This window comes from Microtus pennsylvanicus, chromosome 21, assembly GCF_037038515.1.
Source record: "Microtus pennsylvanicus isolate mMicPen1 chromosome 21, mMicPen1.hap1, whole genome shotgun sequence".
Lineage (NCBI taxonomy): Eukaryota > Metazoa > Chordata > Mammalia > Rodentia > Cricetidae > Microtus > Microtus pennsylvanicus.
This window is the reverse complement of record NC_134599.1, coordinates 28,082,895-28,101,514: the sequence shown is the minus strand read 5'-3', so window position 1 is coordinate 28,101,514 and position 18,620 is coordinate 28,082,895. Positions and strand designations below refer to the sequence as shown.

Sequence of the window (18,620 nt, the reverse complement as noted above, 5' to 3'; positions counted from 1 at the left end):
CAAAGGTGTGGCCAGCACACACGCATACCTGCATATAACACACACAAAGCTGTGGCCAGCACACATGCATACCTGCATGTAACACACACAAAGCTGTGGCCAGCACACACGCATACCTGCATATAACACACACAAAGCTGTGGCCAGCACACATGCATACTGCATGTAACACACACAAAGGTGTGGCCAGCACACATGCATAACTGCATGTAACACACACAAAGGTGTGGCCTCTACATGTGTGCACCCACACTACACACCCATATACATGTCCTCACGTAGTAAACACACACATACACACACAAAATATTGCTATAGGGGCTGGAGAGATGGCTCCACAGTTAAGAGCAGAAGACCCAGGTTCAATTTCCAGCATCCACATGACAGCTCACTACTGTCTGTAACTCCAGGTCCTCACACAGATCTGAAATCCTCATAAAGACATACATGCAGGCAAAACACCAATACACATAAAATAATCTTTTTTGTTTTGTTTTTGATGCAGGGTTTCTCTGTGTAACAACCCTAGCTTTCCTGGAACTTGCTCTGTAGACCAGGCTGGCCTTAAACTCAAGAGATCCCCCTGCCTCTGCCTTCCGAGTGCTGAGATTAAAGAGCGTGTGCCACCACTGCCCAGCTAAAATAATATGTATATATACACATATATATGTGTATATACACATATATATATTGCTTTAGTTTGCTGCTATGTTTTCTAGAATTATTTTTTAGGTGGGGGTCTCATTTAGCCCAGTCTGACCTTTAACTTGCTGTGCAGCTGAGGCTGGCCTTGAACTCTTGATTCTCTAGCTTCCATTTCCCAAGTACTGGGATTACAAGCATCCAACACCACGCATTGTTAAAAACTGAGATTTTTTTCTCTTTTTTTGTCTAGCAACCCTCTAGCCTTTAGCCCCTTGAGAAGTGGGTATTGTAGGTTTGTATCTTTTTTAATAATTTATTTTTTATTTTATGTACATTGCAGTTTTTCCTATAGATATGTCTGTATGAGGGCACTGGATTCCCTAGAACAAGAGTTAAACAGTTGTGAGCTGCTCTGTGGGTGCTGGGACTTGAACATGTATCTTCTGGAAGAGCAGTCAGTGCTCTTAACTGCTGAGCCATCTCTTCAACCCATTTGTTTCTTTTTAATATATGAATAAGTATGGTTGCAGATATTTGTTTTTGACTATGATCAAATATCAATGCAAAGAACAGGACGGTGTTGGTACATGCTTTTAATCCCAGCCAGCACTCAGGAGGCAGAGGCAGGTAGATCTCTGTGAGTTCGAGGCCAGCCTGGTCTATAGATGGAGTTCCAGGACAGTCAGGGCTGTTACACAGAGAAACCCTGTCTCAGGAAAAAAAAAAAAAAGGTATGTACTGCTTTTCCAGATGGACTGGAGTTGGGTTCCCAGCGCCCACTTTGGGCATCTCACAACTGCCTGTAGCTCCCTCCTTCCTGCATCCCCACCCCCATTCATACACCAATTAAAAATAAATCTAAAAAAACAGGCATTTCTCATTCTGAAATAACTTGACACCTCATTGTGCTCCATTTAATTCTTTGGACACAACACCCATTGAGCATTAAGATAATGTGTTTAGCAATTCAAACTTAGGAAACTGAAAAATATTTATTTTGTGGCTGCTAGGGATGAGACTCAGGACCTTGCACATGTTAGGCAAACAACATTACCAGTATCAACTTTATTTTTGTTCTGTCTCATTTATCCAGAGTCTCTCTATGTAGCCCAGGCTTGTTTAGAACTTGAATCCTCCTGCCTCAGCCTGTGTGTGCTAGGGTTATATGTCTGAACCACCTTGCCTGGCTCTTTCCCAAGATTTGTGTCAAGGGTGTAACTTTAAGAATGGAGGATAAGCTCAGCCCAATTTACTGGTCTGGAAACTTTTTTAGCCCTAAGGCAGATAAAACAATACTGAGTTCCAAACCTGTAACTACCACTTGCTCACAGATTGGCCTATCCAATGGATTAGTGACGTTGAAAGCCAGCTGGTCTTAAAGTAGAAATTACAGCTTAGAAAGGACAATGAAAGCAAGGGTTCCTCAGTCATTGATTGTACCTCCCAAGAGCCTCACCTTTTTTTTTTTTCGTTTTTCGAGACAGAGTTCCTCTGTAGCTTTGGTGCCTGTCCTGGAACTAGCTCTTGTAGACCAGGCTGGCCTTGAACTCCCATAGATCCGCCCGCCTCCGCCTTTGGAGTGCTGGGATTAAAGGCGTGCGCCACCACCGCCTGGCAAGAGCCTCACCTTTTATTCCTCAAAAAAATGTTTGCTAATTTTTAATTTTGTCAGTTGTGTGTGGTATTGTGTGCCTGTATTTGCTTCTTTTCATGTGTCTGAACACGTGTGAGAGTGTATGTATGTGCCTATACATGCGGTGGCCTGGGTTTGATATTAGCAGGCTTTGTTTGAGGTAGAGTCTCTCAGCTGAACCTAGAGCTCCCAGACTCTGGCTCATCTAACTAGCCAGCTGCTTCCTGGGACCCCCCCCCCCACCTCCTCCCACCTCTTACAAGTGAGGCTGCCAACACCCAGAAGAATTTACCTGGGTTCGGGGGAGCCAAACTCTGGTTTTCGTGTTTTTGTGGCAAATGATTTATTTGCTAAGTCATGTCCCCTGCTCCCCCCCTTTTTTAAACCCAATAGCCTATCATCCGCTTGATCTCCTCCACTTATTATCATAGGGTTTATATATGGGTGGAGACTTCTTCTCTATTCTCTGGCCAATTATAAATTCACAATAGAACTTAATAGTATTCTTCATCTCAGTGTAAAAGATAGTCCTTATCACACGGGAAATCGTCTTTGATATAAAAGGCAATGAAAGTGATTGTTTATAAGAGAAAACCTTTCAGAGTTTATATTACTCATTATGCTGTTATTTTTGTTTTTGATTTTTCAAGACAGGTTTCTCTGTACAGCCCTGGCAGTCCTGGAACTCACTCTGTACACCAGGTTGCCCTCAAACTCATAGAAATCCATCTGCCTCTGCTTCTTGATTAAAGGTGTGCACCACCACCACCCGGTGTGCTGTTATTTTTGAAACAGGCAGATACTGAGGTCATTTTTTTTTTACCAGTTAAGCATTCTCTATGTTCTGTGCAGGACATATTCATTATCTAGTGGGAGGCTAAACCTTTGGACATTTGGAAACTGTTAATGGAATACATTCATGAATATGTTTGCAATGTACAGCATTTGCCTTTTCTTTTCAAGAATGTGCGTCACTCCAGTTTTCAGTCTTAAGCATTGCATTTTATGAAGGAGAAGGAGAGAGGGCAAAGAAATGTCGTATTCCTTTCTTATTGACTAATCAGATTCTTAGCAGCTGCCTCTTGGACTTTTGTTTTTCACAAGGGAATTGCTTTTCTACCCACTAATTGCTTGACTGATTGTAGATATTCTACCCATACTAAAGAGAAGCACACTGGGTCAAAAATCACTTTTCTAATTTAGCTATTTGCTCCAGGGCAATATGAGCCCTAAACTGGAGCCGGGCTTCCATGGAATAGTCTTTATAGTTCTTTATGTAGTCTAAGTTTTTTGTTGCATTGGCATAATCTCCTTTCAGATAATGGAGCATTCCCAGTTCATAGTAGCTATATGGCACCAAATATCGGTCATATTTTAACATTTTCTCCTTCCTAATAACACGAATAAAGTAGTGCTCAGCCTTCAAATGTTTGCCCAGGTGTTTCAGGCAGAGACCTTTCAGCAGATTTAACAAGCTCATGTCATCTATGCCATACTCCTCATTTGGATTTTCATTCAAAAGGTCTTTTCCTCTGTCAATTATTGAGAGCCAACTTGAAATAAGCTCTATTTTCTTGCTCATGACTCGGAAGCCACTCCAGGCATACATGAATTCCAGGAGAGGCTGTGCTGTGAACCAGCCTGTTGTAGTGCCATAGCGCTGGCTTTTCTCGGCAATGAACTTTTCTATTGGCACAGAGGAGCCTAAAAACTTGATTCTCAGGCTATCCACGTGTAAGAAGACAGTGCTCATGCTCTCGTCTGAGTTCACAGAATTAGGAGGAAGCAAGGCCATTATTATAGCCTTGCTGTACGTGTATATTGCCTTAGACCACCTGCTGTGTTGAGACAGTAGATTGGCATAGTTGTATGCCTGCTTCCAGTTCTGCAGAAAAATATGGCACCACATAAGTTCCCAGTAACAGAGGTGATGAACCTGCTTCCATTCATTCTGAGTAATAATGCACTCTTGTAACTTTAACTGCGCAGTTTCAAAATTTCCATTTAGCATGCTAAAACGTGCACGAAAAAATTTAAGTACAACACAATTGGGGAATTTCTGCAGGTAGATTAGGAAGAGACTCTCTGTAGCAGAAGTGGAAGCCTTTTCGACACCAACAACTACACGCACATAATTGTAATAAAAGAGGAGAGTGAAAACGCTTAAGATGTTGTTTATGTGAGGTTCAGATGCACTCTCGTGAAGCAGGGCCAGACCGACTTCTCTATCGCCAGAATAGCCAACAATATTGAGAAGCTTAAGTGATCTTGGCGGCACAAGTGAGAACATCAGATTGAACACTCCAAGTCCAAACTTTACCCCTCCATCCAGGTGTCTGTGGGTTTTACTTTGGCTTTCCGGCATAAGTTCTAAGACCTGCTGGCAGTCTTTGTATATTTGGTAGCTTGACCCAACGCTGATGCCGCTTTTAAGGAAATTCAGCAAACTGTCGTCTTGTATAAATGTTATGGCAGACTTCAAGATCAGACACTCGGCATAACAGACTTCTGCATGTAGTTCCTCCTCTTTGATGGACTTTATTCCCTGTCTACTCACGAGGCGAGATAAAGTCGTTATCCTGGGTTTTTTTCGGAAATTGTTGCAGGTTTTCAAAGCCTCCTTTGCAGCATTCATTCCAATCTGAATGTCCTGTGGCTCGAAAGTCAGGATGGCCTTGACAACCATAAGCATGCTGTAGATCAGGGCGTGGTACGGGCTGTTTTTTGACCAGGGGTGAATAAGATTGATTGCGTCGGCGAATCTGTTATTTAGAAACAAGTACAACCCAGTTGTACATTCTTCCAAGGATGATAGGAGATTCATTGTTGTTGCCACAGGGATAATTTCGTGGGCATCCTCAAACTTGTCCTCTGTTTCACTTTCTCTTAGACTGAGGTTCTTAGTTACTCTGGCCACCCTATCATTTTCCCCTTCTCTTAGACTAAGGGACATATTTAGCATGTTCTCATCATTGTCCTCATTTCTTAGGAACCGTGACATATTTGCTTCCTCAATTAGAGGCAGGAATATCTGAAGTGAACTTGCAATGATAGTAGCTGCTGTACTCCTGACCAGAGGCTCTTCTTCCACACAAAGCTCAGTCTCAAGTTGCTGTTAAAATGGAGGCAAATGTAAGACTAGCTGTGAGATGCAGCATTAGGGCATTCTCTATCTAAGTCAGACAGGGAGAGGATCACTTTATGTACCCACAAGATGCATTTCTGAAAAGTTCATCTAGAATCTACTAAAGAAAACTAACCACTAAAAAGTAAATGGCTGGGCGGTGGTGCACACGCCATTAATCCCAGCCCTTGGGAGGCAGAGGCAGGCAGATCTATGAGTTTAAGGTCAGCCTGGTCTACAGAGCTAGTTCCAGAATAGCCAGGGTTACACAGAGAAACCCTATCTCTAGAAACCAAAAACCCAAACCAAACAAGAACAAAGTAAACCCTTAGTAAGCAGTGGAGTTCTTCTGTCCCCAGTTAGCCATTGTACAAATTCCATAAACTCATGCTTCTGTGTATTCTGCTGTGATGGCTGTAAAATCTCTCATTAGGAGTCAAGACTCTGGTTAGAAAGGATACCTATATATTTCTCTCATTCAGATTAAGGACAAAGATTATGGGGATGGAAAATCCCCACACTGTTTTCAGTACTGTGTGCATACTGTCACTGGACTAGGTCTTTCGTTGGTTTGTTTGTGAAGGGTGTTGAGACGGGGTCTTTCTATTTAGCCCCGTCAGTCCTAGAACCATTAGACCAGGCTGGCCTGAACTCACAGAAATGCACCTATCTCTGCCTTCCAAGCGCTGATTAAAGAAACGGCCCCCTTGGGGCTGGAGAGATGGCTCAGAGGCTAAAAGTACTATGTGCTCCTCCTAAGGTCATGAGTTCAATTCCCAACAACCACATGGTGGCTCACAACCATCTGCGATGAGATCTGGTGTCTTCTTCTGGCTTGCAAGCATACATGCTAGCAGAACATTGCACGCATAATAAAGAAAGGAAGGATGGGAAGGAGGAAGGAAGGAAGGAAGGAAGGAAGGAAGGAAGGAAAGAAGGAAAGAAGGAGGGAAGGAAAGAAGGAAGGAAGGAAGGAAAGAAGGAAGGAAGGAGGGAAGGAAAGAAGGAAGGAAGGAAGGAAGGAAAGAAGGGAGGAAAGAAGGGAGGAAAGAAGGAAGAAAGGAAGGGAAAAAAAAGAAATGGGACCCCATGCCCAGCAAAGAAATGCAGCTTTTAGCAAAGAGGGAAAAAAGGAAAAATATTGAGGAGTGCCATCTCAGAGGTTTTATTTTAGAGAAATGCTTGTTTTTACAAGTTATGTTTCAAGGAATAGCAGATATAATCAATAACTTTTGAAAAGCAAAGAACCACACACAACCCTGGAAGATGTGCTGTTCATGGGAAAGCCATCCAGTGCATTGAGAAAGAACATCTTTGGGGTGGCCATAGCCATAGGTGGTGCTGAAAAGTTAGTGCAGTGGTAGAGTTCTTGCCTAACACACATGAGGCCCCACGTTCTATACCCAATGCTTGCAAAAGCAAAAGATGGTACTAGGGATAAAACTGAGGTTACCCAGAGGCACCGAGGTGACAGCCAGATTCAGCCTAAGGACAAAGTTGTTAACAAAACTTTCAAATAATATGCCATAGAATCTTATTCTCCACGGTTCAAATTTTGCTTGTTCTGAAACCATACCCATTATGTTAGCATAACCCTCACAACATTGTTTGCGGACCCATACCTCTCACTGTGTTGCTGTAGTTATTCATACATCTGCCTTTATATCCGACCTCGGAACTTCAAGGCATGATTTGTTTTATTCAGTTTTTTATCTCTGTGCTAGCACACTCCTACAAAGTAGGCATTATTTTTTGTTAATGTGAATGAAGATGTCCACACTAGCCCCAAATTATGTAGTAAAGGGTAACCTTGAACTCCTGACCCTCCTGCCTGTCTCCCAAATTCTGGGAATAGAGGTGTTTGCCATCATACCAGGTCCACTCTTTTTTTTTTTGAGACAGGATCTCACTATCATTATGCAGCCCTGGATGATCTTGAATTTTTTTTTGAGACAGGATCTCACTATCATTATGCAGCCCTGGATGATCTTGAATTTCCAGGCTGCCTCTAAACTCATAGAAATCTGCTTGCCTCTGCCTCCTGAATGCTGGGATTTTCCTTAGATTTTTTTTTTTAGCTAAAATACATTTAAAATTTAAAAATGCATTCATTTATTCTCTCCCTCCCTTCCTCCCTCCCTATCTCTATCTCCCTCTCTGTTTGTGTATGTGGTGTGTGGACATGCAATGATCCTTCTGTATTTATCTATCATATGCTGGGATATAGACACATGCGCCACACTTGGCTATTTATTAATTTATGGTGGAATTCAATCATTTCTAGGGACTACATTAGTATCAAAGGAAAGTCAATGGTGTTAAGCAGTGTTTCTCTTTTTTTTAAATATTTGTTTATTTATTTATTATGTATACAATATTCTGTCTGCATGTATGCCTTCAGGCCAGAAGAGGGCATCAGATCTCATTACAGATGGTTGTGGGCCACCATGTGGTTGCTGGGAATTGAACTCAGGACCTTTGGAAGAGCAGGCAGTTCTCTTAACCACTGAGCCATCTCTCCAGCCCCAGCAGTGTTTCTCTAAGTGCAGTCAACAAGCAGTTACAAATGAAGGTTCCAAAGGGTAAAAGGGGACTTTTTTTTTTTTTTTTGGTTTTTCAAGACAGGGTTTCCCTGCGTAGCAGCCACCACCGCCCGAGTATGAACTGCCCTATTTTAAACCATACACATCCACTCTTGGACTATCCCTAACTACATGGTTCTCTTCTTCAAAAATGGTGCAAAATAAATTATTGAATCCTAAATCTAAAACAACTTGAGCTGGGCAGTGGTGATGACACCTTTAATCCCAGCACTAGGGAGGCAGAGACAGTCGGATCTCTGTGAATTCAAGGCCAGCCTGGTCTACAGAGTGAGTTCCAGGACAGGCTCCAAAGATACAGAGAAACCCTGGCTTGAAAAACAAAAAAACCCAAACAAACAAAAGAGTGAAATTAATGAGGCTTTATGGAATTACTATTCCTTCGACGAGTATAAAAATCTTTATACTTTAATGCTTTTCAGAAGAGAAGCAGATAAAAACAAAAACCAGGGACTGGGGATGTCATTCAGGTTAGAAGAGTGTTTCTCAATTAATAAATGGGACCTCCTGAAACTGAAAAGCTTCTGTAAAGCAAAGGACATGGTCAACAAGACAAAACAACAGCCTACACAATGGGAAAAGATCTTCACTAACTCCACATCAGACAGAGGTCTGATCTCCAAAATACACAAAGATTATTGTATTCAAGAAACTGGTCATCAAAAGAACAAATAATCCAATAAAAAAAATGGAGTACAAACCTAAACAGAGAACTCTCAACAGAGGGATCTAAAATGGCTGAAAGACACTTAAGGAAATGTTCAACATCCTTAGTCATCAGAGAAATGCAAATCAAAACTACTCTGAGATTCCATCTTATACCTGTAAGAATGGCTAAGATCAAAAACACTGATGACAGCTTATGCTGGGGAGGTTGTGGGGAAAAGGAAAGCATTGCTGGTGGGAATGCAAACTGGTACAGCTCCTTTGGATGTCAGTGTGGCGATTTCTCAGAAAATTAGGAAACAACCTTCCTCAAGACCCAGTAATAGCCGGGCGATGGTGGCACACACGCCTTTAATCCCAGCACTCGGGAGGCAGAGGCAGGCGGATCTCTGAGTTCGAGACCAGCCTGGTCTACAGAGCTAGTTCCAGGACAGGCTCCAAAGCCACAGAGAAACCCTGTCTCGAAAAACCAAAAAAATAAATAAGTAAATAAATAAAAAATAAAAGAACTTAACTGTTCTTAGAGTTGGCTTCTGTCAAACACATTGTGTAAAATTAGAGGCAGATTAAAGCAATATAAAGATAATTTCACAAATTTACATATATTGAGAGGCTGAGCGCTAAGGGTTTTTTTGTTTGTTTATTTGTTTGTTTTTCGAGACAGGGTTTCCCTGTGTAACAGTCCTAGAACTAGCTCTTGTAGACCAGGCTGGCCTACAACTCACAGGGATTCACCTACCTCAGCCTCCAGAGTGCTGGGATTAAAGGTGCCACCACCGCCCGGTTTAAATAAAAGCTCAAAGACAACTCCAAAAACCCCAAAAGCACTAGAAAAGAAAAATACTTTGTGCTTCAGATGCAAGGAATTTAAGAATTGTTGCGGGTCAGTATGCTTGCAAACTTGTAGTTTTGCCGCAATTTTAACATTACCAGAACCCCTACCCCCCAGCTCTAACCCTTTGTTCAGGATGCAGAACAAACTTGGCGACACATTAGTGACTTGACTTGGTTAAAGGGACCGCCAGTCGGCGCAAATGGGAGTCCCTGAGGGAAGTCACCCCCTTGGAGGCCTGGGACTTCATAATGATCTTTAGCAGAATGGCGGAGTAAGGGGCGTTTTCACTCTGGTCAGTTTAATTACCTCTGAAGAGACTCAAAGATCACCGAGCAGAAGACTAGGCCAGGTAACCCAAACCGAAAGGTGGCGACAGCGACATCAGCAGTTAAACATTACAGACTTCCACAGAACGGTCTAATGCATCTGTACTACGGTCACTAACGCTGTCAGTTCCTAGGTTAAAATGAAGAGGTAGAAGGGTTGGGAAAAGGTAAGGAGGGCCGGTGGGGTTAAGGAAAGGGGAAGGGGAGGGGAGGGAAGAGGATGCCGCCCGGGAGGCCGCGGGTTTACGGGCGAGATCTTGACGTTCCCATGGAAACGTATCCCTCCGCCCGCGACTCGAGTCGGCTCCTGATTTTCCCCCTCCGCCCCGCCTCTAGGCTGTTTCCACCCAGCTCCTTTGTGCCGCGCAGAACGTTGACACGGCGCATGCGCCGGAGGAAAAAAAAATCCCCGCCCGCCGCGTATATAAGCGCGAATCCGGCCTCTTCCTTGTAGCGCCGCCGGGAGTGTCGACGAGGAGAGCTGTGTTGCCGCGTCCGTGCTACTCGAGCTGCGGGCACTGCGAGCGAGAGCCGAGTACGCGGACCGGCCATCATGTCACGCTACGGGCGGTATGGAGGAGGTGAGCGGCTGGGGCCCAGGGGAGGACGCTGCTGGTCGCGGCCCGAGCGGAGCGAGGCCGTGGGGTCGGCGCGGCAGTTGGAGACGGTTATTCCGCGTGCGTAATGGCGGCTTCGGCGCACGCCGTCCGAAGCCGGAGGCCGCGGGGGCGGGGTGTGGGAGGGCGAGCGGGGCCGGAGGGCCCGTGTGCGCCGCGGGGCTCGGGCACCGGGGCGTTTCGGCCTCCGGGCCGGGTCGAAAGCCGGTGGGACGGTCGCCGCTGCCGTGTCCCCCTTCTCCGCACTGCCGTCCGCCTCCGCTCCCCCACCCCCCGCCCTCGGCCGCCGCGGCTGCCATTTTGAGCACATTGACGACCGTGGTGGCGCATTTCCTCAGCGCTTTCCCGCCACTGGAGCGGGGAGATCCGGGGTTGAATTAGAGACGGGGCGAAGGCGGTAGCTGCGAGCTGCGCATCGCCCCAGCAACTGGTTGAATTGAGGAAGGAGCGTGAGGGGAAAGAGAAAGAGCGATCGTTGCGACCGAGGACTGCTTTTTTTGTTCTTTTTCTTTTTTTCTTATTTTTTTTTTTAGTCCTTTGGAGCTTCGGCCGCAGGGGCGGGGATTTGGGTGAGCCTGCGCCTGCTGTGAAAGACGGGAACCGGTGCGGCCCTGCCCCGGGTAGACCTCTGGCTGGGCCGGGCCGGGCCGCTGGAGCCCGCGCGCTCTAGCTCGCCCGGGGCTGCCGGGACCGAGGAGGGGCGGGGCCCAGCCACCCCACGCCTTACCTCCACCACGCTCCTTGGCAGAGATTTTCCAAGGTTTCCAATCTATAAGGACGCCAGAATTTATTTGTTCACGAGTCGGGCTTTATTATTTCACGGGGTTAAGGCTACGATTTAGGCATTGATGGAGAGCCCCCCAAAAAGGAGTGAGGGGCATGGTGGCGCACGCCTTTTAGTCCCAGCTGCACTTGAGCGATGTATAGATAAATATTTGGAGTGTGGCTCTGTTGTAGATCACTGACTGGCTCAGTCTCCTTGAGCACTCCAAAACAAAACGTGCCGTTGCGCAGCTTAGGGATGGTCTGTTGTAAAGGAAGGAATTCTAGCTTAAGGTACACTTGGAATAACGTTTGCTTTATTTGCATTTTTAAACAGAAACCAAGGTGTATGTTGGTAACCTGGGAACTGGTGCTGGTAAAGGCGAGTTAGAAAGGGCATTCAGTTACTATGGGCCCTTAAGAACAGTGTGGATTGCCAGAAATCCTCCAGGATTTGCCTTTGTGGAATTTGAAGATCCTAGAGATGCAGAAGATGCAGTTCGAGGATTGGATGGGAAGTAAGTGGGTTGTTATAACATTTTCTTTAAAATATTCCTGTGAGCTAGATAGTAAGTAATCTTGGTGCTAATCAGTTTTCTCTGGTGTGGAGACCTGCACCTGCGGTGGGGGCTTGGAGACTTGTATTTTGATAGTGTGTCTCCCAGCCTTTGCTGGTCCGTAGCATGGCATCCTCCTGCATCAGCCACTCTATCTAGTACTGCCATTACATGCACCTGATAATTTTTTTTAAAGATTTGTTTATTATTTAATGTGCACGTGTGTTTTGCTTATATATACTCTGAGGATGTTGAATCCCAGAACTGGAACTACAGACAGTTGTGGGTTGCCATGTGGGTGCTGGGAATTGAACCCGGTCCTTTGGAAGAGCAGCTAGTTCTCTTAACTGCTGAGCCATCTCCAGCCCCTGATAATTTTAAGATTAAAGATGAAAAGTGGAATTGGAAGAACTTTGTAAACAAAGACAAAGCTGGTAGGGAGAATGAGTAGTTTGTTGATAGAGTTCTTTTAAACTTAGAAGTCACCTGAATATTTTAACTTAATAGTGCTTTCTTACTGTTTTGTAGGGTGATTTGTGGTTCTCGAGTGAGGGTTGAATTATCAACAGGCATGCCTCGGAGATCTCGTTTTGATAGGCCACCTGCAAGACGTCCCTTTGATCCTAATGATAGATGCTATGAGTGTGGTGAAAAGGGACATTATGCTTATGATTGTCATCGCTATAGCCGTCGAAGAAGAAGCAGGTATTTAATTAATAAAGGAATGGTTGGTATTCTAGTTAATCAAAGTAATTCTTTTATTAGCAAGGCAGAAATTAGTGTTTTTCTATAAACTTGAATGTTAATTGTACAGGTGTATTTTACAGTTTTTTTTTGTTTAATTAAAATGTTAATATATTAATAATCAACCTGGTCAAAACCTTTCAGGTTTCTTCGTTTGAGTCAGTCGCCTTGATTCAGAATGTCACGAGCCTTATGATATCATGCTGAGGCGCCTTGCAAATCCGACAATTAAGATCCTCCTAGACCTTGAGGTGATCAGCATAAGAGGCCAGATCCCCTCGAGCCATCTACACCTAGCTTCACCTTATTCTTTAAAGGGCAGAAAATTTGAGTCGGTGATCGCCGTAACAGTAAATTTGGCTTACAATTGGGGCCCCCTCCGCTTTAGAAAGAGGAACACCAGATTGACCACATTCCCAACTAGAAAAATCTTCTTGCGTCAATCAAGCCTCATCTGGCTCTTTTGGCTGTCAGTTTGATCGTCGTTAGATTGAAGAAAACATCTAGATGCAGCGATCGGCTATAGATACTTCTAGATCGTCTAGATCTACTAGACCTACTACTAGACCATGGGCCAAAGAGGGTCGACCTGCAAACTTGCAAGGTTTATTTTAAACGCATTATGGTGTTTTATATTTTGTAATTCTAAGTTGTAATTCAGCTTTTAACAAATCTTTTTTTAGGTAGTAAAAAAAAAAACTTATAGGCCCAGAGTTTTTCCAAATGAGATACTAAATTTTAAATAGTTTGAGATTTGATTTCAGCAGAGGTACACAAACACTAAAACTGAGTTATCATCTAATATTTTATATTTTTCTAACTTGAAAAATAGGTCACGGTCTAGATCACATTCCCGTTCCAGGGGAAGGCGATACTCTCGCTCACGCAGCAGGAGTCGGGGAAGGAGGTGAGAAATCTTGAGAAAAATTTAAGGGTTTGTTTTGGGTTTTTGAGAGGCAGGGTTTCTCTGTAAGAGCTCTGGCTATCCTGGAACTCTGTAGGCCAAGCTGGCTTTGAACTCTCTTTGCCTCCTGAATGCTGGGATTAAATAAATTTAAGTTTTAGGGGGAGAAAAGAGATGGACTTAGAACTTCTTTTAATTTTTAGGTCAAGATCAGCATCTCCTCGAAGATCAAGGTCTGTGTCTCTTCGTAGATCAAGATCAGCTTCACTCAGAAGATCTAGGTCTGGTTCTATAAAAGGATCGAGGTATTTCCAGTATGTAACACATTTTTCCTGCTTACTTGTAGATGGATTGTCACATCTTAGTGACACAGTGAAGTATCTTAAGTGAGATGCTTCAGAATGTTTGAGGTGTAAAGGTTTTTATTAAGTGTAGTGATGTACACCTGTAGTCCTAGAACTTAGACTGAGACCAGGATACTTGGGCCTGAGAATTTGAGGATAGAAGGGGAGCTAGTGAGGTTTACAACCCACCTCAGAACAGTGAATAATCTGGGTGGGCATGATGCTAGTTGGCTGAAGAAAATGGCTACAGAGCTTGCCATCAAGCCTGTTAACATGACTTTGATTCTAGAACTCAAATAAAGGGAGGAGAGAACCAATTCCCGCAAGTTGCTCTCTGAGTTCTGGAAGGTTATGGCATTCACCTACTCAAAACATACACTCTCAGTAAATGAAATGTAAGATTTAAAACAGTTTGGGAATGAGTGCATTTGAGACCCTGGAAGATAGACAGGCTCTGTCTGCCTCTTGATTGCTGGGATTAAAGGTGTAGGCCGCCATACCAGCTGAATAGGGGAAAACCTTACATTTGAATGCAAATTTCATAAAAATTTTGCATTACAGATGAAAAAGCAGTGTATATAAAAACACTGGCCTTCACTGTTGTTGAATACGCAAAACCTTTAGATATGGTAATTCTTGAGTTAACAATTTGAGAAAATTATTGTACCATTTCTATATCAGTTTATAATATTTCAAGGTTTTTAAAAGATATAGTCAACCTAAATTGGTTTAACAAATTAAGGTCCTTCAACTATGATAACAAGAATAAAAAGTCAAATCATAGCAATTTTCTCAGATGGAACCCCCAGTTAACTTGGTTATTAGTGTTTAAAAATGGGATTATTGTGCCTGTACCAGAAAGGAGTAGTGACCAATTGTGTATGACAAGTGGGAATTTGAAATGGTGGGTTTTGTTGTATTTGAAATTTCTCTGATCATTTGTACTACATTGGATCAATGTATATTAAGTCAAGAGTCATGTAGCCAGTTGTCTTAGCTCTTCTGTCCTGTCTCTTTTACCTGGAAGGGTGCTCAGTTATAAAGGAATTTTTGTGTGATTGTGTCCCTTTTTCTTTTTAAGATCCCGTTCAAGGTCGAGATCAAGATCCAGGTCTATTTCACGGCCAAGAAGCAGGTAGGATATAAAACTGTTTTTAGTGTTCTTAAATTATATAGCACCAATATCCAAAGAGTTCAAAGTCTTGTAAATTATTGAAACTTGGGTGTTAGCCCAAAACCTGAATGTTAGGTAGAAATAACTACCTTCCTTATTGGTAGCCCAAATGAGAACTTTATTTATACATGGCCTATTTACTTGGCTGATTCATGGAGAAGTTAATGTTATGTGACTTAACATTACTTAGGGAAATTAAGAGGCCTTAAGTTATAGGTGCATAGAGAAACATTCTGAGAAATGTACTTTATACAGAATGTAAAAGATGAACTGTAATAATGCTGCAGTTCAATTTTATGTCGGAATAGGCCATTTTAAGATTCCTTTTTAAGGAAATGTGATAGGCACTGAAATTTTAGCTGTAATGACATTTTAATTGTAAGATAGTTTGGGGGTTTGTTTTGTAGTAGGGCTGTAAGGAAGAGAGAGATTCGTGCCTTTTCTTACTAGAATTTTTCGTATTTTGACAGCCGATCAAAATCCAGATCTCCGTCACCTAAAAGAAGGTAAGCAAAATAAAATATTTTGTTGCCAAATCTTGTCAAAGTTATGGCCTCTTAGGAGAACTTAAGTTCCTACTTAGTGGTCTTTGAACTCTTTGGAGAATTGGTGCTGTATAGATTGGATTTTAAAAACATTTTTAAATGATGACTTTATTCTGTATTAGTTATAACTTTAGTTGGAAATAACAATTAAGTGTTGGAGAAATTTAAGGTGCTTTTAGTCTTTTGTCCAAGTTGTCAGAATGTTATACTTAAGAAACGTGTTTTTTTCCTCCTGTGTGTAGAATAGCTAAAAAGGAAATGTCCACATAAAAACATAAATCTTAAATAGTTGTTCTCCATTCCTGTCCAATAACCCTTAATGATTCACACCTAAAACTTCAAATAGTTGTCTTATTGTTTAATGTAACCTTAAAATTTTGACTGGTTCCTAAATGCTTAATACTGGGGCTGGAAAGATGGCCCAGTGGTTAAGACCACCTGCAGTTCTTTCCAGAAGATCTAGTACAATTCCTAATACCCATATCAGAAGTTTGATACCTCTGACCTTTCCAGGCATTTGTATTCAGTGCACACAACCCACTCAGTGCACACAACCCACACAGGTAATTAAGAATCTTTAAGAATTAATACCAGGGGCTGGAGAAATGGCTCAGAGGTTAAGAGCACCTCCTGCTCTTATCCAGAGGTCTTCAGTTCAATTCCCCAGTAACTACATGGTGGCTCACAGCCATCTGTAATGAGATTTGGTGCCCTCTTCTGGCCTGCAGAAGAACATCATACATAATAAATATTAAATAGTGAAAAAAAATGCTATAAAGAGTTAGTGCCAAGTGAGGTAAAAGAGGGATATATAAATTTATGTTAGGGGCTGGAGAGATGGCTCAGAGGTTAAGAGCATTGCCTGCTCTTCCAAAGGTCCTGACTGAGTTCAATACCCAGCAACCACATGGTGGCTCACAACCATCTGTAATGGGGTCTGGTGCCCTCTTCTGGCCTGCAGGCATACACACAGACAGAATATTGTATACATAATTAATAAATAAATATTTTAAAAAAATAAATTTATGTTAGGCCTTTGTCCATAGGAATTTGATCCCTATAAATGTATTGAAATACTGAATTACTCTGACTTGTGCATAAGAAGAGGAAGTTTTATAACACTAATTGGTTCCATACTTAATGTTTTTCTTTTCAGTCGTTCCCCATCAGGAAGTCCACGAAGAAGTGCAAGTCCTGAAAGAATGGACTGAAGTTCTCAAGTTCACCCTTTAGGGAAAAGTTATTTTGTTTACATTATTATAAGGGATTTGTTATGTCTGTAAAATGTAACCTAGGAAGGATCATCAACCATCTAATCAAAATGGATCTGGGTTAATGCTCTGTAAAATTCATAGCAGTTAAGTAATTGTTTTTGTTGAATGTATTAACATCTTTTGGTCTGAAGATGTGGGTTTTTATTTGGCACATTTAAATAAAATGTTTCTAACTAGATTTTTGATTCGTGTTCAATATTAATACTTTTCAATTTGGTAACATCAGGTGTCAAAACAATTGTTAATTGGACTATATCGGCCTGTGAGGTTAAATGGTGTTAGAATATTAAGAACATCATTAACTGTTCTATACATAACACTCACTGTTCAGGATTTTAAAGGACTTGGAAAATTCCATTTTACCCTTGTACCTATGGGTTAAATGATCTGTCCTGTTAATAGCATGAATGCATCATGGCAGATCCCTAACTGAGAATTGGTGTTAACTAGAAGTCAAGCTAACAGTCTCAAATTTTCAAGCTAGAGGGACCACTGATTTAGCCTATAAATGGGTGCATGACAGGAACTTAGTGTAAATGTCATATTAAGAAGTAGGAAGAAAATGATTTCTAGAGGCTGAGATTTTAGTAGCTGTGTGGTTTTTTCAGACTATTAAGTTGAGATGATTTCTGTTCAATGTACTTTTTCTTTCAAACAGCCAATTTAATACCAAAAAAAATGCATGTTTAAAGAATTGTCTGAATTTGGAACAAAACCCTGTAAACCAGCTTTGCAAAATTATTCAGCCTCAATATTCTTCCTTTGAATGGATTGCCTTATCCTGTGCAAAACCCTGTTAATATCTGAGCTAGATTTTTGCAGTCTGACAACATTGTTCTATTTTGCCAAGCTGGTATAAAGAGATGTTAAGAAAAAATGTTAATGAGACAGCAGTTTTGTAAACCTTAAATATTTAGCAGCATTTCATGGTTTTTTTTTTGTTTTTTTAATAGTATCTGGTAGTATTCTAAGGTAGACCTTAGAATGGTATAGCCAGTAGATTCTTATTCAAACTTTAAGTATACTAAACACAAGGGCAGTAACAGTCATTTTTGAGTGTTTTTTGGACAAACTTTTTACTATATTTCTTAGCCTTGAGTGTAAAAAAAGTAGCACAGGAGTCTGTCCTTGTCCATTTTAGGCTTTTTCAACAAAGTTGTCTGGTATTGCAACTTTAATACTGTACTGGTCTGCCTCAAATTTATTTGGCTGAGTGGAAGTCATTTGGAGTCTTCGTTTTTCAAATTTGACTGGTTGAATACATGGTATGAAGCTATGTGAGTAATGGGCAGACTTATCTGTTGCACTTGGTTAGCTTTAATTCTGTATTTGAAAATTTAAGTTTCTTCAACAATAAATATGCAGAGATTGAACAAATAATCCTGATACTTGATTTTTGAAAGTATGATATCTGAGTCAAAAGTTACACTCAACCCTGTAGCTTTTTAAGATTAACTAATGGCATTCTAGATGTGATAGCCTGATGGGATGGGATGGGATGGGATAAAATTAACCCATAAACAGTCATGCTGCCTTTACAAGAGCACTGGCTGTGTAGGCCAGAATTCTGCAATTCTACCACTACTAGATAGGAAAAGTGCTGATCCAGTTCCATTCACTTTTCAGCATAACAGTAGTTCAGGCCCTGTTTTGAAAGTTTACTTTGGGGAATAATGGTGCCAAAAGGAGCCGCAGGGTCATTATAGTAGGCTATATAGTAAGTTTGAGATCAGGTATAGTGATATCTGTATTGGCATTTTTGGAGAATCTTGAGATAGAGTCAGACCTGAACTACGGAGATTTTCTTTTTTTTCTCCCTCCACCAGATGGTTTCACTATGTAGTCCTGGCTGTGCTGGAACTCTGTAGGC

At 42.0% G+C, this 18,620-nt stretch overlaps 1 protein-coding gene and 1 pseudogene across 4 annotated transcripts; one reads left to right on the top strand and one right to left on the bottom strand.

The window, feature by feature from the left end:
- Positions 1–3,334: 3,334 nt before the first annotated feature.
- Positions 3,335–5,372, bottom strand: LOC142839086 (tetratricopeptide repeat protein 39B pseudogene; annotated as a pseudogene).
- Positions 5,373–10,212: 4,840 nt separating this feature from the next.
- Positions 10,213–16,928, top strand: Srsf7 (serine and arginine rich splicing factor 7). Of its 4 annotated transcripts, none has more exons than XM_075954941.1 (8): positions 10,261–10,410; positions 11,546–11,726; positions 12,294–12,470; positions 13,342–13,416; positions 13,617–13,718; positions 14,839–14,892; positions 15,402–15,437; positions 16,633–16,928. In XM_075954941.1, exons 1-8 carry the CDS (start codon positions 10,383–10,385, stop codon positions 16,685–16,687), a joined length of 708 nt encoding a protein of 235 aa, XP_075811056.1. In that variant the 5' UTR covers positions 10,261–10,382; the 3' UTR covers positions 16,688–16,928. The 4 variants fall into 4 exon arrangements, with proteins under 4 accessions (XP_075811057.1, XP_075811056.1, XP_075811055.1 ...); XM_075954940.1 differs by having other exon boundaries at positions 13,617–13,727; XM_075954942.1 differs by lacking the exon at positions 15,402–15,437 and having other exon boundaries at positions 10,213–10,410; positions 13,617–13,727.
- The last annotated feature ends 1,692 nt before the right edge of the window (positions 16,929–18,620 follow it).

Coding starts and splice junctions, on each gene's coding strand:
- Srsf7 (XM_075954940.1), top strand. CDS start 10,383: ATGTCACGCTACGGGCGGTATGGAGGAG. Junction 11,727..12,293: donor GTTCGAGGATTGGATGGGAA/GTAAGTGGGTTG, acceptor ACTGTTTTGTAG/GGTGATTTGTGGTTCTCGAG. Junction 14,893..15,401: donor ATTTCACGGCCAAGAAGCAG/GTAGGATATAAA, acceptor GTATTTTGACAG/CCGATCAAAATCCAGATCTC.